The following is a 24,745-nucleotide window of genomic DNA, read 5'->3' as shown; positions in this document are numbered from 1 at the left end:
AAAACAAAAACACCAGCATAATGCTTCCTACAGACACTACAAAGGTGCTGACCACCCCAAGTGTGGCATGTAAAGAGGTATCCGGGCGCGCATCCTCAGTGGGGCACAGGCGACAGCTCAGAAGGGAGCGTGTAGTGGGGGTCGAAGCCCAAGGCTATTGTCCACGCCGGCAGGATAGAGCATGGAGCCTCTGGAATGGAGAGAAGAGAAAGTTGCACAGTTGGCAGGGGCCAGGGGTCTGGAGGGTAAGGGGGACCCATGAAAGCGCCTCGAATTTTAAAAGACCACTTTGCAATGTGAAAGACAGCCTGCATGGGGGCAGAAGTGCAGGCAGGGAGGTGGGGTAGGAGGCAGTTCTGGCAGAGGGGGTGACGGACACCACTGGATCGTGCCAAGCTGTAACACGGGAGGGGCTCTGGCACACAGAAGGGGAAGCCGTTTGGGGGAGCTCCATAATGAGTGGTCTCGGCCATGGGAAGCAGAGCTGTCTAGGGACTGTCTCTCAGGTAGGCGTGTCTGAGCTAGAGACAGGGCGGAAGGCCTCCCAACACGGGTGGTACTGGAAGTCCTGGAGAGCACACAGGCCCCTCGGTGTGAAAGGCATGCAGAGACCAGAACCCTGGAGGGGACCAGGCTCTGAGGGAAGGCAGAGAAAGACTGGCAGGAAGCTGAGCAGCGAGGGAGATTTCAGGACCAGCACTGTCAATTGCTGCGCGGATGTGTCAAGATGCGAAAGGAAAAGTATCCAGCGGGCTTGTCGGTGTGAGGCCACCAGTGACCTTGCGATACTTCCACTGGAGAGCTGGGGCCAAAGACGACAGTGGGCTGAGGAGTGAGCAGGAAGTGAGGACACGGGAGTCAGAGAGGTGGGGAGAGCCGTGAAGAGTGTCTGCCGGAGTGTGGGGGGCTCCGGGCTGCGGGGAAGGAAGGAGGGAGGCATGGAAGGGATGGGGGAAGGTTCCTGCCACCCAGGGCCTGGGGGCGTAGTGGAGATTTGAGGCCTTGGTCAAGGAGCCAGAGGAAGGAAGGGGGTTGTGTGCAGCTGCGTTTCTCAGCATCGTGGGGGAAAAAAGAAACGCAGGAGAGCTGAGGTCACAGTGCCCGGAGTGTGGGAGCGCTAAATGGCACAGGAGGCATGAGGGACCCCAGCTTTGGAGGGGTCACTGAGGCTGAGTGGGCAGACAAGCGGGTCAGGTCAGGGCTGAACAGGACCGAAAGCGCCCAGACTTAGGACTGTCATGTCTAGCAAATAAAACTACAGAACGCCCAGTTACGTTTGAATTCCCCATAAACAACGGGTAACTTTTTAGGGTAAGTATATCTCATGCGGTATTTGGGATATACTTATACCAAAACCTCTAATGACTCTTGCTTACCTGCAATTCAAACGTTAACTGGGCGGGAGTCCTCCAACTTACTTGGGCATCCTAGCCGAGGGGTGGGGAGGAGGGGATGGAGGGGAGGGGTTGGTCCCGGCCCCGCCTCGGGACCAAGTTTGGAAAACGGGTAGCGGTCTGAAGGGTGCGGTGCCCGCGAGGAGAAGGCTGCGGCCAGGCATCACCGAGGCCTCTACTGGCCCCTCCCGCCCCAGAACTTTGGTCTCGCCCCAACACCCCCGCGTAAGTCCCGTGGTGTCGCCTTAAGGGCCCATCGATAACTCTACGCTCGGCCGCAGCCTCTATCGATTTGCTCTCGCTCCGCTCGCCGTCCTGAGGCGCGGCGGAGCGCAGAGCCGCGTGTAAGGTACGGGGGGCCGCGGGACTTGGGCCAGAAAGCCGCCGCTGGGTGGCCGGGAGAGCGCGCGTGGGGAAGCTGGCCCAGCGGGACGAAGCCAGGGCTGTCGGCGGAGCACGGGGGAGCCCGAGGGCCTGGCCAGAGAGCACCCCCTCCCATCAGGCTCAGCCGCCGGCCTGCTACGCATGCGTAGCCGCTGCTTTTGGCTCTCTTCTCCGGCCCGTCCGCCGTCCCTGCGCATGCGCGTTCTGCCCCTGCGGCAAAGCGGCGCCCCGGGCGCGACTGCCCCCTGCCGGCGGCGGGTGGGTTTGGCGTCCCGGCCGGGTCCGTAGGGCGGGGAACGAAGCGCGCGCTTCCGCAGGTTGTCATGCGTTCCCTGAGCCTCGGAGCCTCAGTTTCCACATTTCTAAAATGGGAATGCTATTGCCTATCTCTCAGCAGCGAGTGTACTTAGAGAGTATTCCGTAAATTCTGCACACCCCTCTCTCTGCAGATGCTCTGAGCTTTGACCCCCGCCTTTCAGAAGTGCGTCCTGTGCGGGCGATTCTTCTTCCACACCATGAACACGTCCCCTGGCACAGTGGGCAGTGACCCGGTGATCTTGGCCACTGCGGGCTATGACCACACGGTGCGGTTCTGGCAGGCCCACAGTGGGATCTGCACGCGCACGGTTCAGCATCAGGACTCTGTATCCTTCACCGCGGAGTTGGGGAGGGCGGTGCTGGGAAGGATGCCTGGTGGGAGCAGCAGCCTGGGGAAAGGAAGGGGTGCCTCAGGTGGAAAGTCTGCAGCAGCCAAGCCAGATGGGGGCGGGGGCTCGAGGGCTCTGTTTGTCCTCCTCCTTAACAGACCTAGCAGGTGAACGCCCTGGAGATCACACCGGACCGCAGCATGATCGCCGCTGCAGGTAGCTGTACTATCGACCCGACCCCTGATCCCTGCTGGGCTGGCCTGGGCACAGCCACCCTGCAGCTCAGCCTGTGTCCCTAGGCTACCAGCACATTCGCATGTATGATCTCAGCTCCAACAATCCCAACCCCATCATCAGCTACGACGGGGTCAATAAGAACATCGCATCTGTGGGCTTCCATGAGGACGGCCGCTGGATGTACACGGGGGGGGAGGACTGCACAGCGCGGATCTGGGACCTCAGGTGTGGGGCAGTGGGCAGGAGGGGCCTGTTGCCGGGTGTGCTGGGGTGGGGGGCCAGGCCGGGGCTGTCTCAGGCCAGGACCCTCCAAGCAGAGACCCAGATGGGGTTTTCTTTGCGGGTGATTTGCTGAGGGTGGTGACGAAAGTGGAGTAGGGCAGGTGGTGAAGCCTCACAAAGATGAGCCCAGTCTCAACCTGATCGTCCAAGGAGCTCTGGAGAGTAAGTCCCCCAAGCCCGGGCTGAGGGGCTGCTCCCGGGAGGCGGGGGGAGTCTAGCTGGTGTGTGGTGTGATGCCGCTGCAGTCAGCAGAGGAACGAGCATAAATGGCGGGAAAAGAGCGTCTGGGGGTGCCAGCAGCACCCAGTAGAGTGCATGTGCCCCCAAAGGTCTCGGAACCTGCAGTGCCAGCGGATCTTCCAGGTGAACGCACCCATTAATTGCGTGTGCCTGCACCCCAACCAGGTGAGGGGCGCCGCCAGGGCCGGGCACCATGGGGCTCTGGAAGGCAGGGGACCGGCCCTCCCTCACCTCCCCTGCACCCCAGGCGGAGCTCATTGTGGGGGACCAGAGCGGTGCCATCCACATCTGGGACTTGAAAACGGACCACAACGAGCAGCTGATACCCGAGCCTGAGGTCTCCATCACGTCCGCCCACATTGACCCTGACGCCAGCTACATGGCAGCCGTCAACAGCACCGTGAGTCTCGGGTGCGCGTGTGCCGGGGGAGGCTGGCTCAGCACCCAGTCCCTGGTCTTCCCAATTCCCTGCACATGGCTCAGTCCCCAGATGCTCCTCAGACTCCCCCCACCCCCCACTGGGCCTGCTTCCTCATCCTGGGCTCCAGATCCAAGCCAGCCAGCCAAGCCAGAAAGCGGGGTGTCGCTGCTGACGCCCCCTCTCACTACTGCACAGCTCAGCCAGCGGGCGTGACTTCCACCTCCACAACTTCTCGAGTCTGTCTACTTCCCTCTCCTCTCCGGCTCCTCCTGGCCCACGTTTGCCTCCGCTCCCCGTTCAGCGGCCACCCTCCCTCCTCACTGAGGCTCTGCCTCCACACGGCGCTCCTTCAGTGCCTGCCAACGCCAGCATTCCCTGCATAGACCCCCTGGCACCCTGGGTCCTTGCCGTGGCTGTGGGACACTGCAGTGTGGCCCCGCTCTCCCATCCGGCCTCATCTTCTCCCCTTTAAAGTCCCTTACCTCTCAACTCACTGGTCCCGTAGCATCCCCACGTCACCCTCCAGCTGTTCCATCTGACGTGTCTCGCTCCCATCTCGTCCTTCACCCTCCTGCGAGCCAGCAGCTTTCTGCTCGAAGGCCAGGCATGGCCTCTGGCTCTCAGCCTGCCTGGAGCTCCCTGCAGCCAGGCGCAGCTGTGCCTGCCATGTGTGCTCAGCCCCCAGATCCCCGGTGTGCAGCCCCCAGTGGGACGGCGGCCCCTGCATCCGGGTCTGGCCATGAGAGCCTCCCTTCCCAGGTGTCAGACCGAAGGGTCCAGGTGTCCCATGACCCCCCTCCAATTGCAGGGGAATTGCTATGTCTGGAACCTGACTGGGGGCATTGGTGACGAGGTGACACAGCTCATCCCCAAGACCAAGATCCCAGCACACACCCGCTACGCCCTGCAGTGCCGCTTCAGCCCTGACTCTACGTGCGTAGGGGGTCTGCAGAGGGGTGGAGCCCTTGCATGGCACCGGGGTGAAGGTGGGAGTGGCTGCTGACGACCCCACCGCTGCACTCATGTCTGCCCCTAGGCTTCTGGCCACGTGCTCGGCCGACCAGACGTGCAAGATCTGGAGGACGTCCAACTTCTCCCTGATGACGGAGCTCAGCATCAAGAGCGGCAACCCGGGGGAGTCCTCGCGCGGCTGGATGTGGGGCTGTGCCTTCTCGGGGGACTCGCAGTACATCGTCACCGGTGAGCCCCTGCCCGCCCGGCCACCACCACCCAGCGCTGGCCAGCTCCTGCTGCGGTGGGCCCCAGCTTGGGGCTTTGCCCTGAGCTCCTGCCCCCATCCCTCCCTGCAGCTTCGTCTGACAACCTGGCCCGGCTCTGGTGTGTGGAGACAGGAGAGATCAAGAGAGAGTATGGCGGCCACCAGAAAGCTGTCGTCTGCTTGGCCTTCAACGACAGCGTGCTGGGCTAGCCCGTGGCCCCCTGGATTGTAGGCGGCTGTCCAGGGAACACCTGTGGACTAGATGTGCTCAGCTGCCCAGGCCAGTGTGAACCCCTCGCCCTCGAGCCCACTGGACCCCGCGGCTGGCTGTGACTGGCCAGGCCAGCATGCCCTGGGGTTCTCTCAGCTCCCGTTGCTTCTGTGGGTGTGACGAGGCCCAGAAGCCTAGCCAGCCTTCACTTGCTTCCAAAATTCCAGATCCACAGGGCCCACAGGGTCCCAGGCTGGGGCCCAACCCCAAGCCCGTGCTCTCCCCGCCCTGCCCATTTTGTGTCCTGAGGCCCCAGAGAACAGTGTCACGGCCAGGTGGAGCATTTATTAATTCCCGCCCGCAGCCACCCTCCATGACCTGCGACGAGGTCGGCCTGGGGGGCTGGCCGGGTGCGGCACTTAGTCTGGGAGGTAATAAAAGCAGACAGACACGCAGATGTTGCTGGGGAAACAGATGTCGATGCACAGGTAGATGAGCCGCTGCCTCTGGGGCCCTGGGGGGAGGGGCCTGCGTGAGCCCCACGCAGCTCCAACCCCTTCCGCCTGGGCCCCACAACAGCTCCTGACTTACCCTCTGCTCGGCGGGCCCAGTAAATGGGCGTCTTGCTGCAAAGATGCCGCACAGAGTCGCCCACCTGGGCAGGGTCCACCTCGCGGCTCCCCAGCACTGCCAGCAGCTCCTGGGCGTAATGGGTGTCCTGGCTGGGGCCAGGGGGCCCGTGGCCCTGCAGACGAGGCTCTGGTGGGCCAGGGCGTGGGGGTACCGGTGCTCCCCCAGGCTGGGGCCATGCCTGTGAGTCCCCGGGCATTTGGCCTGGGGCCAGCACCATCCTCAGCTCTTGTCAGCGGCCTCGGCAAAGAGAAGACAGGCCTTCTGTTCCCTGAAACCAGAGCTCCAGCCTGCCCCAGGCCTGGGCTATACACAGGACCCTTTGTCTGCCCCCTGGCCTGGGGAGCCTGGCCGCATGGGGCTGCTTACCCTGGATGTGTTCACCAGCAGCTGTAGGGTCTCACGGTCTCGGGGCTCCATTGGGCAGAGGAAGCAGGCCGGGTGTTCCGAGGGGCGGTAACAGACGCAGCCCTAGGGAGGCAGGCGGGTGAGGCAGGGCCACCCGAGCCTCTGCGGGTGCTGACCACTCCCCCATCCCACTCACGCTCTGCCCGTCGAACAGCACTGCCCAGCTGCGGTTGCTCTGAGCCGAGGTCACCTGGATGGTTGCCACATTTCGGGCCGCATCCACCTGTGCAGTTTGGTTGGACCGGGGTGCCCCAGGGCTTGGGGGGGTCAGACGGAGCATCTGCAGCAGAGGCTGAGATGGGGGAGCCAGAGCTCACTGGTCAGGCTGGGGCAGCCCCCGACACCACCTCCCCCCACCCCCCCACCTCCCAGTGTTCCAGCCACTGCTCTGAGTCCTGGCTCCACTGGAGGGCCAGGAGGTCCTGGCCTTTCCTTCCCTTTCCTACTGTCTGTGCCCCAGGCCAGGTCCCCGGGAGGAGCGCACCTTGGGGGGACTGTGAGCAAAGCCAAGAAGTCCTCCGGCCACAGCCCCAGCAGTGGCCAGTGCCAGCAGCAGCAGCAGCAGGCTGGGGCTCCTCCAGCCTGCAGGGCAGGCCTTGGCCTTCACCTGGGGGCACACTGCAGTCTGTGGGGCCTGGAACAGAGACTGGAGAGCAGGCTGGGTCAGGAAGGCAGGGGCTGAGGTGCATGAGGTGGGTCCTGCGCTCCCATCCCCTACCCAGGGCATGCCCAGGGTCTCCCGTCCTAGAGGGCACTGGGTGATTGCAGGCACTCACCTGGACAAGCCCAGGCCCGGGGCTCTCACCGCAGCGCCTCTGCTCCATGGCGCAGCCCTGGTGACAATGCGGGATTGTCTGCCACCCCTTGGAGTCAGCTAGGGAAACCTTAGTACAGCCGTGATGAGCCAAGCCACCGTCCGGGCCCCCTCCTCTCCTGGAGCCAGGACAGCTCCCCCTGCTTGGGGTGGAGGGTGTTTGTCACGGTGCCTGGCTCTCCAGACACCCGGCCTGTGCAGACTGGAGAGTGCGGGGCCCCAAGAGGGTGAAGAGCGCCACCAGCGGTCAAGGAAATCAAGTCCCATGGATTGCACGAAGGCACGAAGGGCAGCCCAGGTCCAGGAAGGACAACGACTTTAGAGTCTGGCTGGGGACAGACTTCATTTTTCTAAAGAGGCTGTTCCAATGTCTCAGGTTATTCCTGGATTCCCAGGGCTCAGGCCGTCAATAAACGTGTTCCACGAATGCTGTATGGGAGTCCACGCTGCCTCTGTCCTAACATTGCCCGTAACCCCAGCCACTTCCCAGCCCCTCAGATGGGCCGGGCCAAAGGGCAGTCCGCAGCACGTGGGACTGGGAGCAGGACAGCTTCTTCGCAGCCAACAGGCCCATCCACACGCCCCGGGATGGTCAGTCAGGTCGGCCAGCCCCTGCCGTCCTGCCCGCACTGGCTTCCTCTGCTCCCAGCTCACATCTCTGACTTCTCGGTGCTGTGGATTTCAAGTCAGGGCTCCTTCTGGCACTGGCAGGACGTGAGAGCTCCGCACCCCTTCACCCTGTTGCCCTTTCCTATTCTTGGCTTTCCTTTGTGCCTCTGTCTTGCTGATTCTTCCGAAGCCAGCCCTCGTGTCATGGGCCTGGGATGCGATGGCATCCTGGTGGTCAGCATCCCAGCTCTGGAACGAATCCCAGAATGCCTCCTTCTTAGACAGCAACACCCCCCCCCACCCCCACCCCGGGCTAGGCAGCTGTAGCCTCTGCGCAAAGGCTGCTATCAAAACAAGGGCAAAGAACGCCAGAGTTAGCGCGGTTTGAGACTTTAATATGCATTTGGGTTCACACAGTGCAACGAGGGGCAGAGGTGGGGTGCACGTAGGCTTCGGGGGCACTGCCTGGCAGGACAGGTGGTGCTGCGTGCCGCATCTGCTGCGTGCTCCTGGTGTGGGCGACAACGCCCTGACAGACCTGCTCAATGTCCAGACCCACCTTGAGCCGACCTCGCAGAGCCGTCAGCACCACCAACTGCACAGGCCTGGCTGCCCTCACGATGCCCCACAGCAAAGTCCAATCCCCAGACAGCCTGGGCCTGGGAAGAGCTGCGGGTTCAGGACACCCTTTATTGCTATGAGAACTTTGAGAATGAGGGAACGAGTCCCCCGGCGGCTAGGAGAGAAGCTCGTGAGCAAATGCCACTGGGGACAGAGTGAGGCGCTGGGAAGGGGTCTGCCAAAAGAACAGCTTCCCAGGCCCTACCCGCCAAGTGCAGCTGGACGGTCCGCTCATCAGGTCAGCAACTTTAGGGAACAGGCAGAAAAAGGCCGGAGCCCTCTGCCAAGAACCCTTGGCTAGCAGACGGACCCTGCCAGTTTTCCCGCTGGCATCCGACAAGGAACTCCAGAGCCAAAAGAAGTGGCCTCAAGGACCACTGGCGTGTAACCGCCACCCCAGCTGAGGGTTCAGGAGAACAGGAAGAGACTGTTTTGTGAAAGGATTTCCTGTTCCTGGGGACATCTCTTTCCTCCCCCACCCAGAGGACGCCCAGGGTGTCAGGCATTTCTTGGCCAGCACGTGCCTTTAGCCGTGCTGCTGGGTGCGGGGCACGCAGACTTCTTCGAAGGGATTTTCCCTACGAGACAGAGCACAGCTATTAATTAACACACTTAAGATTCAATTCCACCGTTTCACAAAAGTTGTTCAAAAGTTTAAAAAAATAATTTTTGGTACCAACGCTACTCTGAGCTCTCTGCACAGCTGCCCAGAGTTCAGCAAAGGCATCCACACTCTTGGCCGCTCAGCTAACAATGTGCTCAGTCCAGATCAGCTGGATTTAAATGCACATTTGAGAAAGCTGAGGCTTAGCTGGACTGAGTTTACAGAACTCCGTGATCACATATAAGGTGTGGCAGCCCTGGGTATCTGAAACGGAACAGACACTTGATTGTGACATCAGAATGGTTTTTAAGGAAGTGTGGGGCGGTGGTGAGGTCAGCACCCTGCACCCCAAGGACAGGGAGACACCATTGGGAGCAGCGCTGTCCTCCACTCCCACCCTGCAGGTGAGGGGCTGGGACGCCACAGCAGGCTCCCCTGCAGATCACCACAGCAACAGGCCGTGCGTCTGTTTGTACAAGTTTCTCACAACAGTCAAAATCATCAGACCGCTCTCCCCTTTGGCCTGGAAGGGGGGGCCTGATCCCTGAATGAAATCTTCAATGAAACATCTAACATCCCTAGACCTGCCTGGGGCCCATCAGCAGGCTGGGTAACCACCCTGAGGTCACCTGAATCCTGGACAGATGCTAAGCCTGTCCTTGTCAATGGCACGCGAAGCCCAGGACCCCCAAAATGCCCTCCAGGTTTAAAAGTGCATCTTCCAATAGAAGCATCTGTAAACAATATCGCCCCCCCAAACGTTTACTTCCAAGGTTAACAACTAGTGCCTTTACTTAACTCCAAGTATACTGTTTGAAGCCACCTAGCTGAGCGGATGCTTAAGCCCCACCTATTAATTTGGGTAAGTGGTTTTCAATTCGTTTTATTCTGGAGATTAAAGACACTAAATCTTTAACCTTGAAGGGCAGGCAAAAGGTCAGCTATGCTGTCAACATAGAAGTCAGGGACCATTTTCTTCTTAGACATACAGTCACTTTCCTGATTACTCTTCACATCCCCTAGAGTGGAAACTCCGGTGAGGGTCAGGATGGTCTTCAGGCCACAGGTGACGCCCAGGAGGATGTCCGTGTCCAGGCGGTCTCCCACCATGACGGTGCGCTCCGGGTTGATGCCGTACTCCTGGGACACGCAGTCGAAGATGAAGCGGCTCGGCTTCCCGATGATGTCGGCCTGGCGCTGGGCGGCCATCTCCACGGCTCGGACCAGGCAGCCGGTACCTGCGGGGCGGAGACGTAGAGGAGGGAAGAGAGGGGAGCACCCGGGGTCAGAGGGGAGGAGGTGCCCGAGGCCCGCCCCCACCCCGCGCCCCCGGGCCGCACGGACCCGCGATGAAGCGGCCGTTCTCCAGCGGGAGCCGGTTGTCCATGTTGGTGCCCACGAGCAGGCAGCCGGGCTGCTGCAGGTAGCGCACCGCCTTGGTGAGCTTCATGTAGCTGAAGTGCGGGTCGAAGCCCACCACGACGGCGCGCACGTCGGGATCCAGCGGCGCGTCCAGCCAGGCGCCGGGGCCGTCGCCCTGCAGCGGCTCGGGCCCCACGCCCACGCAGGCGACGCCCACGGCCCCCAGCTCGGCGGCCAGGGCTTCGCTGCCCAGCACGTAGGCCTTGGGGGCCGGCGCGCCCGCCAGGCGCTGGCGCAGGTAGAGCGCGGTGCAGTAGGCCGTGCCGAAGACCTCGAGGCCGGCGCCGGGCCCCGCCGGGCCGCCGAAGCCCAGGCGCCGCAGCTTCTCGGCGTAGGCCTCGCGGGTCTTGCTGCTGTTGTTGGTGATGAAGCCCAGGCGCTTGCCGCGGGCCCGCAGTGCCGACAGGGCCTCGGGCGCGCCCGGCACGGCCGTCTCGCCGCGCCACAACACGCCGTCGCAGTCGAACAGCAGCGTGTCCACGTCGGCCAGCAGCGCCCGGGCCGCTCGGCGCTCAGCCGCACGCAGCGGGCGTCGTCACGCCGGCCTCAGCCGCCGCCATGGCCGCCGCCGCCACCGGCCGCCGCCCGCCGCCGCCACCGGCCGCTCCTTGCAGCCGCCCGCCGCCGCGCCCGCACCGCCCCCGGCGCGCTCATTGGCTCCGCTGCTCGCGCTCGCCGCCCATTGGACGCCGCCTGCGCCAATCCGCCCCCGCCTCCCGCGGGCTGCGGGAGCTCAGCGCCAACCGTCGCGGCCCGGCGCGGGGAGGCGGGCGGCCATTGGCTGACGGGCCCGGGGTTCCCCGCTGATTGGCTGGCAGGGAGCCAACCGGCATTCGGAGTGGAGCGTTCACTGCGGAAACGCTGCAGAGCAGCCCGGGGCCGGCGCTGGCCGTAAGGCTGCTGCTCATTGGCGGCCCCCGGGCGGCTCGCCCATTGGTGGCGCGTGGTCAGCTTAGGTGACGGAGGCCTTTAATGGAGTGACCCCGGGCCGGGCCGGCTGCGGATTGGCTGGCTTCTCCGCGGTCCGGAGCCGGCAGGACGTGGAGGGGGGCGGGGAGCCGCTGTCCCCTTCGGGCCCGGGTCACGTCCGCACCTTCGCGTGGGCGGCGCCGGGCGGTGTCCTCCGCCCGGGACACGCCGCGGACACGCCGCTGGCGCGTGGCGGAGTAAGGCCGCTGCTGAGGGCCAGCCCGGGGCTCTGTCCCGGCGGGCCCGGCGTTCCCGCTTCCAGACGTGCGCGGAGCCCCCTCCCGGGGCCTTAGCAGGGCCGGGCGCTTGGGGCTGCCTCAGGGGTCACGTGAGCCGGTAACTGCCGGCGCCGGGCTCGGGGCCGCGCGACCCCGCTCGCCGGCCGCGGTGCTGTGGGGGCCCCGGCCGACTCTCGTGAGGCACAACCTCAGTGAAGTGCGCGCGTCCGGTGTGCCGCGCGGCGGCATAGACGCCCGGGCAAACGCGGCCCGGATCGCGCCGGGGCCTCTCCGTCGCGGCAGAAAGCTGCCTGGCGGCCCCTCTCCAGGCTCGAGCGATCCCCTCCCCCGGCCACTTCCCCGAGCCTGTCGCCGCGGGGTGAGTCACAGCCTCCCCTGCCTTTCCAGATGGTCTCAGCGCCGGGACGTAAGCACGGGCTGCTCCTGCGGCTCAGCAGCCCGTCGGTGGGGCCGTCCCGCCGCGCGTGCTCATTGTCCTAAGAATACACCCCTGTGTGTCTGTTTCGCAGTTGAGCGACACTGTGCGGTCTCCAGGTTGGGAGCGCTGTAAATAATACCTGCATGGACGTTCTGGTTCCCACGCAGCCATTCGGGGACCCAGGCAGTCATTTCTCTTGGGTGAAGTCTACTTGGGAGGGGAGCCTCAGGTTCACACCGGTAGGCGCTCGCTTGTTAACTACGCTCCATCGGGCCAGGTAGCAGAGCTCTGAAGGGCCCCGGTTTCCTGAAAGTCTACCCTGTGCCAGGCCACCCAGCCTCTCAGCTCCCAGGGTGTCAACCGCTGCTGTTCTCTTGGGCCCCAGATCTCCAAAAGTCAGCTTGGACCCACCGCCCCCCCCCCCCCAAACCCATGAGGTAAACCAGTGACCTTAGTTCCCTTAGGGCCCTGCTTATTTACACCCGGCTTGTTTCTATTGGTCTCTGCCGGCCCCGGGGAACTCCTGGAGGACGTTTGAAGGGCCATGGTTCACAAGGGCGTGCAGAATATTCCTGCCTGATGTACCCACTACCCACAAGGGGAGACTTCCTCCCTGCCTCTTCCCACTTAGTTTTGGTGTGGAGCTGACTCTGGGAAGCACCGGGTTTGTTCACCACCCAGAAACATCTAGTGTATACACTGACCAGAATAGGAAGTCTTACGGCTGCCCAGCCACCGGCCGGCTTGGAAAATACTGCCCAGTTGTTTTGGTTTCCTGGGCATCCAGTAAATATCTAGGCGCTGAGCACTGCTCCTTACCTGCATTTTGCTGTTGGATGAGAGGGCCCTAGGAGGCAGGGACTGTTTGTGTCCCCATTCATGGATGAGGAGACTGAGTCACACAGAGTCACTAGCTGGACAATGCAGAGCTGGGATTAAACCCAGGTGACTCCAGAGTGGAGCTGTGTCACACCTGTTTGCCTTAACATTCCCTGGGAGTTGTAGGGCCTGAGCCAGCGTAGTGGGAAGGACGGAATGGTCTGGAACAGGAGAGGACATTGTTACGGATGAGGTCCTGCCAGAAGCTAGAAGGGATGGTGCACTTGGTACACTTCATGTAGGCGGGTGGCGGGGAGAAGTAAGGTGTGAGATGCCCTGTGTCTGGATGGGAGATGGGAGAGGAGCACCCCACGATCACGGGGTGTCCCCGACACATAGTAGATGCTCACCTGTGAATGGTTGGCGCCAGGGTTCCCCTCTTCAGGAAGCCCTGCCTGCAAGCTGAATGGGGCTTAAATGGAGATGGCCCAAGAACAGACTCTATTTAATTTTAATAGCCTTGCAAGGACTTAAATTGTATTAGAAAACGCAAGCAGCATTCGAATCTGTGTTTTCACAGATGGTTTTGCTTCTAATGAGCCAAGTAAAAATGGGAGTCATTGAAAAAGGATTCAAGTGGCAAAAAAAAAAAAAAAATGGTAACAATCTAAAAATTCTTCAACATGGGGTTGGTTAAATAAATTAAAGTAAATCCAAAGAACAGAGATTGAGCAGTCCTCATAAAGGGGGCTGGTGTTTCTGTGACCAGAGCATTGAATGTCAAACAGTGTGCAGCTAGAGCCCATTCTGAGGGCTGGGTGGGACAGGAGGAGGCCATCTCGGGGGAAGGGGGACTCTAGTTTTCCTGTCTTCCACTGGCCACTCTGCCTTTCAGAGACCTCAGGTCTGTCCACTAGCCTGCCTGGGCTCTGGCTGAGGCAGGACATGGGAGTCACTGGATCAAGAGGCCTTTTTCCGACTCCTGGGGAGCCTGACATGGCTCTGGAGCACACAGCAGGGCAGGCTCTCTGTCTCCCCTGGGTCAGCTCCTCCTGGTCACCCACACGCAGGCTGTCCTCTCCACCTTTGAGATTCTTCCCCACTCCATTATCCTGGGTGCTTACTCAGTCTCTCTGACATCGGTTCCCCTAGTACTCCTCAGCACTACCTGAACTGAGGTGTCGTCCTGGTCCTCCCTCCCCAGCGCCCCTGCCACATGCCCTCACCTGTTCTTCCTCTTGTTGGTCCTTCTCAGAGACCATCCATCTGGGATCTCCTTGCTTCTGTGGTCCTTTCTCTGCACAGTAGCCAGAGGGATCCTTTTGAAATGCTGTCACTCCATCTGCTTAAACTCCTGCAACAGTGAGCAAGTCCCCTGCAGAAAGCAGCCTCACCCTTACCCCAGCCCCACCTCCAATGATCTGACTTGTGCTTCACACATCCCTTGCTCCTGCCAGGCTGAGGGTCCCCGGGGCCCCAGCTGGGCATCCCCGACATGGAGACAGTCTCTGCTTGGTGTCCTTCCCAGGGCAGAGCTGCCCACTCTCTGCCTGGGCCCTTGTGTCTCTGCCTGGTCTTGCCTGGAGACCAGCCTTGCTGGAGGAGACCAGCTCTGATTCATCTGAGTCTCTGGCATCCAGCACTGGGCTGGGTCACAGAAAATAACTGAGCTGGGAGAGCACACCCTGTGGGTTTCCAGCCCATGGCTCTGGACAGACTTTGAGTCTCCAGTCTGCCCTCCGGCAAGCATCCTATCAGTTCTGTGCCTCAGTTCTTCCTCTTCAAAATGGGGATGATTGATATCAAATGAAAAAGTCCTGTATGGCGCTTAGCTTCAAAGAGAGAACTAAAGACTGTCTTAGAAAGAATAAAAGGAGTTTGTCTGCACGCGTTCATGGTAGCATTATTCTTAATAAGTATAAAAGGTGGGAACAACCCAAATGCGGTGCATGAATACATTCTGGTCTATGCAGATAATGGAGTATTATTCAGCTATAAAAAAATGATGTATGGTCATGCTACAACATCGATGAATCTGGCAAACATTATGTTAAGCCAAACAAGCCAGACCTAAGACTACATGTGTAATTCCACTTAATTGAGAATGTCCAGAAAAGCCAAAGCCAGACGGGCAGAAAGTGATTGCCAGAGGCCGGGAGTAGGAGAGAACGGGAGTGCTAAGGGGACAGGTTTCCCTTTCCTTCCGGACAAGGTTCCGGAACTAGATGTTGCTAATGTTCCCACAATACTGTGAATGCGTTAAATGTGACCAGTGGTAAATCTTGTGGGTATTTATTACAATTTAAAAGAAATGCATTAGTGTAGAAGGGTTAGTGAAGCTACCCGAGAGCCAACTCCAATTCGGGTTCTTCTTGTGACCCGACAACCAACAAGGAAGGTTCTGACCCGAGGCGGTAGGGCCACGGCGGTGAGCACCACACTACTTGTCGGAGCGGGGGCAGTGTCCCGCGGGCCACCCGCCAGCCTCTACAATCCCTGCGGGTCCCCGGCCCGACAGCGATGGGAACCTAGCCCTCCGCTCCTCCCGCGGGGCCGCGACCCTACCGCACTAAGCCCCGCCCCGAGGGACCGCCTCTGACCCTGCCCCTTCGCCTCTCTGCCCTCTCCACTGTAACCACGCCCCCGAGCAGCCCCGCCCCGTGCCTTCTCTCTGGGAGTCTGGCGTCGCCTCTGCCGTTCCAGGCTCCTCCTCCTAGACTCCGCCCCGCCGGCTGTCTGTCAAACCGGTCTGGCCCCGCCCTCCTCTCGTCGTTCTCTCTCGCTCTCCTCAGCGCGGCCCGTTGTTATGACGACACGGTCGTAAATCCGCCATCTTCCTGCGGCGCGTTGCGACATGGAGGGCGCGATGGCAGTGCGGGTGACGGCCGCGCATACGGCAGAAGCCCGGGCCGAAGCCGGGCGGGAGGCGGGCGAGGGCGGGGTCGCGGCGGCGGCGGCGGCGGCGGCGGCCTTGGCCCCTGGCGGCTTCCTAGGCCTCCCGGCGCCCTTTAGCGAGGAAGGTAACAGGGCCTGACGGGGCCTGACGGGGTCGGGCGCGGCCGGGATGTGGACAACTCAGTCCTGGCTGGAGGAGGCCCCGATGGCCTGAGCTGCGGACGCGACAGACGGTCCCAGATCCCGGTTCCTTGCGGACCTCCCGGCTCCCCAAGGGAGTCCTGCGTAGCCCTCCACGAGCCCCCCAGGCTTCCTCAGACCCTCAGGCCTCTCCTGCGGGGCTCCCGTCACCCCGCGGGCCTCAATATCCACTCACGGATATTCACAGGTGGCCAGACCTCTGGGGCTGCCCGTGGAGGCCTCTGCCATTGCCTCCACGGCCAGCCTGGCCCCTCAGGCTTGCGTTCCGGCCCGTCTTCGCCTGCATGGGCACGGCCCTGCTCTCCTCTGGGCCCTCTTCCACGGCACCTGACGGGCCTCTAGAGCCCTGGCTGGGGTGGGGCTGGAGACTGCTGGGGGCGGGGCTCCGGGGGTCCGGGCTCCGAGCTCGCCCCTGGGGCCGCAGCAGGGCCCAGTGGTGCGGAGCCGGTGCTCTGCAACCAGCCTGGGAGCTCCGGCCCGGATCTGCTGCTCTCTGGCTGGTTGACCCTGGGCTGGTGAGCTTCCCTTTCCCTACAGAATGGGGAGGGGGCTGCTGCTGCTAATAACGTGTTAAGCACTTACCCCGCATTGGGCGCTTTCATCTTAAAACCAACTATGGAGTCTCCTACTGTTGTTGTTGAGGTCCAAAGATGTCAAAGCGGCCAGGTCACCCAGGGAGTAAGTAGCAAGACTGTGTGACTCCTCTGCCAGGTCCCCTAACTTCTGGGCTGTGCTGCCTCCCAGGGCTGTGGTGACAAGGAAGATAGAGCAACGTGGGGACCCGCTGAGCCAGCACACCCAGGGCGGGCCCACAGGTGCCCTGATAGCTTTTCAGACAGGAGTGTCTCTGTCCTCAGCTCTCCAGCTTGGCCCGAGAGGAGGGGGCTGGCTGGTGATATTGGGGTGGTAGTCTCTCTCCCCACAGAACTCCTATTCTCAGTACATTGTTTTCTTCGCTCCTTCTAATTCCAGCTGGGGGAGGGGGGACCATTAGAGGCAGTGCCACCCCGGAGAGGGATCTCTTTTTCGATTGCCGTGCCCTGCTGGGCTCACCCCCAGCTCTGTCCGTGTTGTGTGGCACAGCCGGTCCCCTTCTGCGTTGGGTAACGCTGAGTCAGACTTGACCTGCCCGGTGGGACAGTTAAGAGGGTGGTGGGCATCTCAGTGCTTGGCTCATGACCGTGAGCCACCTGGAGGGGACGGTGGTCTTCTGTGGGCCACTCATGGCTGTGGTTTAGGCTTTCCTTTGCTCATTAGTTCAGAAGACATTGACTGGGCTCCTTCTCTGTGCTAGCCCTGTGTTCGACCTTGATGTGGGACCACATGTGAGGTGGTGGGAACTGGTGAACTTTTGTGGAAGACTTTTATGGATGCACAAGGGACATCCCCTCATCCCATTGTGCAAATGGCAGGCCTTCCAGTGTAGACCCTCAGGTTCAGCCTCTGGTCCTAACACTTCACCAGCGGGGTGGCCTTGAATCTCAGGTCATTTTTCTAGAATGAGAATAGTCATCTTTATTTCCCCAGGGTGCTGGTTGGATTTGGTGACATCCCCAGTGAGGTGTCTGGCACCCAGTAGGGATTCAGTGAGTGGGAAGTCTCTTCCATAGGACCTGGGGCAGCCACTGGCTGGTCAGCCTACATGGTGAGGGGGCTCAGGTGTGATGTTCCTGGGGGTGTGGAGCCTCTCTGGGAAGTTTTCCCCCAAGTGTCTTCAGGAGAACAGAACCTGTTCAGAAACAATGACGCAGCAAGTCAGTGGGGAAAGAGGGTTATGGGTCAGGGTGTGCTGCCTCTTTTGCATTTGCTGAGGGCTGGCCTCTCAGGCAGAGCCCTGCGGGCTTCAGTACACTGATGCCCACTGCACTGTACACTGTAAAAGGCGTTGGCCCATTTTATAGACAAGCAGATGGACCCAGAGGTGCCGAAGGGCATACAGATAGCCCAACAGTCTTAATCCCCCACTCCCCCAGACTGGCATGGGCGGATCCCCCCACCTCCTAGCTGCCCCTGAGCCTCTGTTCCCTCATCTCTGAAGTGGGGGCTAGGGATACACAACCTCAGTGGGTCTCCGCAGCCTACCTGTATGGGCAGGGCCGCTGCCTGCTGGGTGCTGCCCTCCCTGCTGTGGGTGCCTCTCTGCAGACCCTTGGAGGATGCGGGTTGGCATCCCGGGCCTCCATGGGAAGCTGGGGAAGCTACCTTTGCTGCTGATGGCCCCCTGGGCCTGGAGGCCTCCCGAGCCCCAGTGACCACAGGTTTTTTGCAGATGAGGATGACGTGCACAGATGTGGCCGCTGCCAGGCGGAGTTCACTGCTTTGGAAGACTTTGTTCAGCACAAGCTCCAGAAGGTGTGCCAGCGGGCCACCCAGGAGGCCTCGCCTGCAGCCCCTGCTGCTGGTGCGCTGCTGGGCCAGGAGGTGAGCGCCCACCCCCGCCCTGCACATACCCGTGCATGTGTTTGCTGCCCCCCGGGGCTCCCCTGACAGCCAGTGGGGCGGTGAGTGCAGCTGGCTCCCCCCGGCCTCTGGCCAGAGCTTGTGCAGTTGAGGTCCCTCCTTTCTTGGAACTTCAGGACCCGTCTTGCCTCAGGGCTTGTCTCCTGCTGTGTACACACAGTTCCTCAGGATCCCACCAAGGGTGGGAGCCCCCTTATCGTGAAAGTGGCTGACTTTGTGGCATCGTGTGCATGCTTAGACTACACACGTGGTCTCGTTAAGGGACACAGCACCCTCACTCTCATCATCCTCATCGTGTAGACTTGGGAAAGGGGCTACCTCAGGTCATCACAGGGAATGGCCCAGAAGTCACAGGGCTCACACCTGTCTCACTCTGACCCTGTGCCCTTCCCCAGCCCCTCCCGGTGGTGCCCTTTCCTCCAGGAAGACCCCCAGTCACACGTACCTGGGGCTCTTTCCCTTGCTCCCCTGGCTGGGGCTGGTGGGGCCACCTCCCCCTGGAGCCCTTCTCCACAAGGGTGCTCAGTGCTCTGCGTTGCGCCCATGGTGGCCAGTGGCGTTTGAGTGATGGTGCTGACCCCTTAGGCCTGGAGTGGAGGGACCAGGCGGGAGTCAGGCTCAGGGCAGGGACAGGAGAGATGCTGGAGGAGATGAAAGGCCCTACCACAGCCTTTCTGCAGGGACATAAACCCAAGCCTTCCTCTCCAAGCCAGGGGCGCTCTGGAGCCCCACAGCTGAGTCCTGTGTGTCCCCTGTCCCCCCTCAATAGGTGGTGCCAGCGGTGGCGAGCCCGGAGGAGCCCATCACTGTGGCCCACATCGTGGTGGAGGCGGCCGCTTTGACAGCAGACATGAGCCACACACCTGACATCGTCGGTAAGCCAGCACGGTCCCACCGTGGCTGTCCTCATGTCGCTTTCCGCACAGCTGTTGCTGACCTGTCAGCTGTCTGTGATCAGCACTGGAGGCTGGGGACCCTTGCCACCCTGTCTCTCTGCTCGCCTGAGAGCAAGGCCTGGCTGAGGAGGGCCGAGCACCGGGCAGCGGGCCCTGCCGGGAGAGGGGAGGCGTACGGCCTATACTCAGAGTTCTTGCTGGGTGTTCTGTGTCCTGCTGCTGCTTCCCCAGACTGTTTTTTCCCGGGTCCTTCTGGAACCTTCACTATTTTTCTACCACCCCCGGTCCTGCTCCCTAACCCGTGGTTGGCTCTGAAGGGTCAGGTTGGGGGAGCTCGGGACGCACTTGCTGCTCCAGCTCTGTCCTGACCTGCTGTCTGACCTTAGCCGTCCCCTCCCGTGTGGGGGTGGTGACGCGTGCCCTGATGCGCACCTGGCTTTTATGAGCGTGTGGAGCCAGGTCAGCCTCCTTGTGGCTCTTTTTAAGTTCGGGTGCTCTACTGAGGTAGGAGAGGGGTGTTGACAGGTCTGGACTGGGAAGGGGACCCTTCAAAGGGCAGCCAGGGGCTGGGCGTGTCCCTACAGGGAAGGAGGCTGGGGAGGCTGTAGTCAGTCCCTGGCGCTGTGCGGGGCAGGAGTCTTGGCAGGTGTGTGAGTGGGCGGCCTGGCAGGTGCAGGTTTGGGCAACAGGAGGAACTCGGCCTCATGAAGCCCTAGGGACAGCTGGGGCGGGAAGAGAGACGGAGGAGACCTCAGGGCGGGGAATGTCAGAGTAGGCTTTTCTGCTGAAGTCCCGCTTCGGGGGGCGGCAGGACACCTGTCCCGCTCTCGGTGCTGTCTGACATTCCTGTGGACGGGGACGTTTGCCTGTGCTGCTCGGGGACAGGACTGTTGTCATGGCGGAGGTGGGGCTGCGCTCTGGCTCCGGCATGGCATGAGTGGTGTCATGTAGGAAACAAGTTCCCTGGGCTCAGAGGGAACCTACAGGTTCCGGACCCCTGGCCCGCCAGGTCCCTTCACAGCACCCCAGCCTCCAGCTGGCCCACACCTGCTGCTCGGCTGCTCTGCCCTTAGCTTGGGGGGGGGGCTCCTCTCTGGCACCTCCTGCCTCTCTTGCCCCCTTGGGTGCCCCAGATGTCCCCTTGATGTCAGCTGCTCATTGGTCCAGGTCAGCTAGAGTCTGAAACAGCCAGTTGCTGGCATCTCAGGACTCGGGGCATCTTAGTCCTTGCCGGGCCGGGGGCCTCAGTGGGTGGGGGCTGTGGAGGGGTGCCTGTACCAGGCCCTCCTGCCTCTTCCCTGCGGACAAACTTGAATTTCCTCCCTGGACTCGGGCAGCCACGTTCCTTCTTCCTTGACCCCTCCATCCACTGCCTGTTGCGCCACGCTCTGTCTCAAGTCCTTGTTTGGCAGAAGTCCGGGTCCTTTCAGAAGTTTGCATCTGGGGCGGAGGAGAGATAGAGCTCAGGCGCGTCAGCCAGGGCACGGGCGAGAGATGCCCCTAATTATTTCTGAGTCACAGCGCTTCCGTTCTGTTTGGGAGAGTGGCTCGTCAAAACACCGCCCGCCTGACTGAGATAGTTCCTAAGGGTGGCTTTATAGCCGGTCCCCACACGTCATTTTTAAGAGCAGAAATTGTGAAGTGTGTTTACAGCTTAGCTTTGCACGTTGTCAACATCTCTTCATCACCCGTGAGAGATGCTAAAGCCCGGCCTCCTCCCTCGGGCAGTCCCAGGTGTCTAGGAGCGCTCGCGCCCCCAGACGTGTCCCCAGCCCTCCCGGCCTCCAGACATAGCGGGCAATCCCCGGGGGGCAGTGAGCAGGGCAGACGGCTCACCCCCATCTCCATGCTGGCACTCACTTGTCCCCGGGGGTGGCAGAACTCCTGCCTACATCTAGTCCTGTGCCCCTAGACTTAGGAGGGGGCACCATTGCTCATGCTGGGGCTCCTCGCTGGAACCGTTTCGGGGTCCTGGAGTGCCCCTGGCGGTTCTGCAGACTCAGACAAGGCGCCTCCGGCTCGCAGGGCAGGTGTCAGGCCCCAGGGCGGGAGGGTGGTCGGGACAGCTGCACTGCCTCCTCCCGGCCCGCCTGGCAGTGTTCCCAGTGAGGGATCCGAGGTGGCTCGGGCTGACCAGCCTCTCTTCAGGCGGCGGACACATCAAAGAGGTCATCGTGGCTGCCGAGGCAGAGCCAGGGGACGGCGAGATGGCAGAAGCCCCGGGCAGCCCCAGCCATCGGGGGCCTGTGCTCGGCGGGGAGGGCCAGCAGGCTCAGGTGAAGCTGCTGGTGAACGAGGAAGGCCGCTACGTGTGTGTGCTGTGCCACAAGACCTTCAAGACGGTGGGCCCCGGGGCTGCATGCGGGCGGGCCGCCTCCCCCTCCTGCTCCGGCAGCGCCTGAGCCCCACTGTCCCCTCCCCCCCAGGGCAGCATCCTCAAGGCCCACATGGTGACCCACAGTAGCCGCAAGGACCATGAGTGCAAGCTGTGCGGGGCCTCCTTCCGGACCAAGGGCTCACTCATCCGGCACCACCGGCGGCACACGGGTGAGCCAGGCGGGGACCAGGGGCTATGAGGCTGTGGCTCTGGGCGCGCCTTCCCTGGGGCCGCTGGCCCTGCCTGGAGCTGACTCTGTTTTCTCCACAGATGAGCGCCCCTATAAGTGTGCCAAGTGTGGGAAGAGCTTCCGGGAGTCAGGTGCACTGACCCGGCACCTCAAGTCTCTCACCCCATGCACAGAGAAAATCCGCTTCAGCATGAGCAAGGATGTGCTTGTCGGCAAGGAGGACCCGCCCGCAGCCCAGCGAGGTAGGGACCCCCTGCCCTGACCCTGGCCGCTGGCCTGGGGGCCACCCTGCTGGGCGGGCTTTTTCAAAGTTCTTTGGCTTCTGCCTTGAAGGGTCTGGCTCCACCATGGGGACGGTCCCATCTTCATCAGTGTCGGGAGAACCTATGGAGACCTCTCCTGTGATTCACCTGGTGACAGATGCCAAGGGCACGGTCATCCATGAAGTCCACGTCCAGATGCAAGAGCTGCCCCTGGGCATGAAAGGCCTGGCTGCAGAGGTACGGGCCACCCTGGGGAGTGGCCTTTGTCTGTCCACTGCCAGGCTCTGTTCTGGTCACTGGCTCCAGTGGGAACAGGACCGACCTGGCCTGCCTTCCTGGTGCTCAGTCTGGAGGCAGGACCCCAGTGGCCAGAGGACAGCAAGGGGCCGGGGGCAGGAAGAGTGAGGGTGGGGAGCGCGGGCTGTGGGGCTCCTTGAAGTGCTCTTCTGAGTACGCACAGTTTGGGCCCTGCAGGGTCTGTCCTGTGCAGTGGCTACAAGTGGGGACCGTGTGCCTACAGCCCCCGGGCCCCGAGGAGCTTCCCTGTTCCAGCGAGAGTGGCCGTGAGAACCTGCTGCACCAGGCCATGCAGAACTCCGGCATTGTCCTTGAGCGCGTCACCGGAGAGGAGGGGGCCCTGGAGCCAGCCCCTCCCACCGCACCCAGTCCCCAGGCCCTGGGAGACGGTACCCCAGAGCTGCCGCTGCTGGAGGTGGAGCCCGTGGAGACAGTAGGTGCCTGCGCTGCCGGCGTACTTCAGTGGGGGCTGGACCCCAGCTACAGGGTCACTGGTCCAGCCCAGCGGCTACCTCCCTGCTGTGTTCCCTGTGGTAGAAAAATTGAGCCCCTTCTGCAGGAACTTTGTTCCCTGTTCACTGCCTTCCTGGGGCTCATGATGGAGTTTGTGGGACCGGGGAGGGGAGGCGGTTGCCATGGGTCTGTTCTCCTCAGTACTGCTGGGGTCCCACCCACAGTGGGTGCTGGAAGCGTGCTGTGGCCACCCCCCACCCCCAGCAGGTGGCCAGTGGGGCCTCCACTGTGCCCAGGACCCACCCGTGCCCTCAGTGCAGTGAGACCTTCCCGACGGCGGCCACCCTGGAAGCCCACAAAAGGGGCCATGCAGGTGGGTGTCGAGGTGCGGAATGGGGGGTGGCAGGGGGTGTGGCCCTGGCAGCAGATGGGCCTTGGGTGTACAGTGGGGGGCTAGGTTGGTCCCTGGGCGGTCAGCAGGCAGGAGGCCCTCGAGGGACAGCCCTGGCCTGACCTCACCTATAACCCCAGGGCCAAGGCCATTCACGTGCGTGCAGTGCGGCAAGGCCTTCCCCAAGGCCTACCTGCTCAAGAAGCACCAGGAGGTCCACGTGCGTGAGCGCCGCTTCCGCTGTGGAGACTGTGGGAAGCTCTACAAGACCATCGCCCACGTCCGTGGCCACCGGCGCGTCCACTCTGACGAGCGGCCCTACCCGTGTCCCGAGTGTGGCAAGTGCTACAAGACCAAGGTGGGACCCTGGCACCTGACCCCCATGACCCGCAGGCTCCCCTGTCCTGGGCCAGATCCCAGTGCCCCCTTCCCCACGTAGCCCCTCGCCCCTCCTGCCCGGCCCGGGCCCTTTCCCTCAGCCCCTGCTTTCCCTCAGCCCGTGGCGGGGGTGGGAGAGCCGCATACTGAGCCTCGGCCGAGGCCAGGTGGGTGCTGACGGTGGGGCCCCACAGAATGCCCAGCAGGTGCACTTCCGGACGCACCTGGAGGAGAAGCCGCACGTGTGCCCGTTCTGCAGCAGAGGCTTCCGGGAGAAGGGCTCCCTGGTGCGGCACGTGCGGCACCACACGGGGGAGAAGCCCTTCAAGTGTTACAGGTGTGGCCGCGGCTTTGCTGAGCACGGCACGCTTAACCGGCACTTGCGCACGAAAGGTCAGGGCCGCCGGGCAGCGGTGGGGGGTGGGGGTGGGGGCGGCCGGGAGGGCCACAGCGCTGCTGACCAAGCCCCCCGCCCCTAGGGGGCTGCCTGCTGGAGGTAGAAGAGCTGCTGGTGTCCGAGGAGAACCCCACAGCAGCCGCCACCGTGCTCGCCGAGGACCCGCACACCGTGCTGGTGGAGTTCTCGTCCGTGGTGGCGGACACCCAGGAGTACATCATCGAAGTGGGTGTGGGGCCGCTGGGGTGGGGCTGGGGCTCAGAACTGCCAGGCTGACCTCTGTCCCTCGTCCAGGCCGCTGCGGATGACGCAGAGACCCATGAAGCCGCGGAGATCATCGAGGGCACCCAGACGGAGGTGGGGGCCAGGGGAAGGGCCGGAGGGGGTGGCCTGGCGCCTGCCCCACAGCCACCTGCTGAGCCGCCTGCCGCCGCAGGTGGACAGCCACATCATGAAGGTGGTGCAGCAAATTGTGCACCAGGCCAGTGCTGGGCACCAGATCATCGTGCAGAATGTGACCATGGACCAGGAGGCAGGACTGGGCCCAGAGGCGGCTGCAGCCGACACCATCACCATCGCTACACCCGAGAGCCTGACAGAGCAGGTGGCCATGACGCTGGCCTCGGCCATCAGCGAGGGCACTGTGCTCACGGCCCGTGCGGGCGCCACTGGCACCGAGCAGGCCACTGTGACTATGGTTTCGTCAGAGGACATTGAGATCCTGGAGCACGCCGGCGAGCTGGTCATCGCGTCCCCCGAGGGCCAGCTCGAGGTGCAAACGGTTATTGTCTAGTATGGCAGCCCGCAGGCTCCTGAGCTGGGGCAGGGGCAAGGAGCCACAGAAGAGGGGGCATAGAATTCAGGTGTTCAGAGTGGGTGTGGGAGTGTAAATAGTTTTTTGTTGCTTTACAATAAAACACGAAAACCTGCCACTTGTGATGCCACTGCCCAGGCAGCTT

General features: G+C 62.3%; 4 protein-coding genes across 8 annotated transcripts; 2 read left to right on the top strand and 2 right to left on the bottom strand.

Annotated features, from left to right (window-relative positions):
• The first annotated feature begins 781 nt into the window (after positions 1–781).
• MLST8 (MTOR associated protein, LST8 homolog) lies at positions 782–5,492 on the top strand. 3 transcript variants are annotated; one of them, XM_032327085.1, is made up of 9 exons: positions 782–866; positions 2,228–2,422; positions 2,590–2,641; positions 2,725–2,887; positions 3,274–3,349; positions 3,432–3,584; positions 4,414–4,538; positions 4,642–4,805; positions 4,916–5,492. In XM_032327085.1, the coding sequence occupies exons 2-9, from the start codon at positions 2,294–2,296 to the stop codon at positions 5,032–5,034; spliced, it is 981 nt and encodes a 326-aa protein (XP_032182976.1). In that variant the 5' UTR covers positions 782–866; positions 2,228–2,293; the 3' UTR covers positions 5,035–5,492. The 3 variants fall into 3 exon arrangements, with proteins under 3 accessions (XP_032182976.1, XP_032182977.1, XP_032182975.1); XM_032327086.1 differs by lacking the exon at positions 782–866 and adding an exon at positions 1,501–1,743 and having other exon boundaries at positions 2,593–2,641; XM_032327084.1 differs by lacking the exon at positions 782–866 and adding an exon at positions 1,503–1,743.
• Positions 5,433–7,774, bottom strand: BRICD5 (BRICHOS domain containing 5). The gene is made up of 5 exons (XM_032327094.1): positions 6,558–7,774; positions 6,210–6,365; positions 6,035–6,136; positions 5,627–5,780; positions 5,433–5,549 (listed from the first exon to the last, which is right to left on the bottom strand). The coding sequence occupies exons 1-5, from the start codon at positions 6,798–6,800 to the stop codon at positions 5,455–5,457; spliced, it is 750 nt and encodes a 249-aa protein (XP_032182985.1). The 5' UTR covers positions 6,801–7,774; the 3' UTR covers positions 5,433–5,454.
• Positions 7,775–9,588: 1,814 nt separating this feature from the next.
• PGP (phosphoglycolate phosphatase) lies at positions 9,589–11,051 on the bottom strand. The gene is given in 4 exon segments (XM_032328632.1): positions 9,589–9,959; positions 10,066–10,644; positions 10,647–10,688; positions 10,814–11,051. Coding segments are annotated over 4 exon segments (1,185 nt in total). The 3' UTR covers positions 9,589–9,633.
• Positions 11,052–15,372: 4,321 nt separating this feature from the next.
• On the top strand, positions 15,373–24,716 carry E4F1 (E4F transcription factor 1). 3 transcript variants are annotated; one of them, XM_032327083.1, is made up of 14 exons: positions 15,373–15,608; positions 17,954–18,105; positions 18,914–19,019; positions 21,189–21,382; positions 21,467–21,587; positions 21,688–21,849; positions 21,941–22,107; positions 22,391–22,600; positions 22,885–22,993; positions 23,152–23,369; positions 23,584–23,782; positions 23,869–23,959; positions 24,081–24,143; positions 24,223–24,241. In XM_032327083.1, the coding sequence occupies exons 1-14, from the start codon at positions 15,443–15,445 to the stop codon at positions 24,239–24,241; spliced, it is 1,977 nt and encodes a 658-aa protein (XP_032182974.1). In that variant the 5' UTR covers positions 15,373–15,442. The 3 variants fall into 3 exon arrangements, with proteins under 3 accessions (XP_032182974.1, XP_032182973.1, XP_032182972.1); XM_032327082.1 differs by having other exon boundaries at positions 15,380–15,608; positions 22,888–22,993; positions 23,869–24,011; positions 24,223–24,716; XM_032327081.1 differs by having other exon boundaries at positions 15,380–15,608; positions 23,869–24,011; positions 24,223–24,716.
• The last annotated feature ends 29 nt before the right edge of the window (positions 24,717–24,745 follow it).

Source organism: Mustela erminea, chromosome 20 (genome assembly GCF_009829155.1).
Source record: "Mustela erminea isolate mMusErm1 chromosome 20, mMusErm1.Pri, whole genome shotgun sequence".
NCBI lineage: Eukaryota > Metazoa > Chordata > Mammalia > Carnivora > Mustelidae > Mustela > Mustela erminea.
Note: the sequence above shows the minus strand (reverse complement) of the source record. Positions and strands in the feature narration are given on the sequence as shown.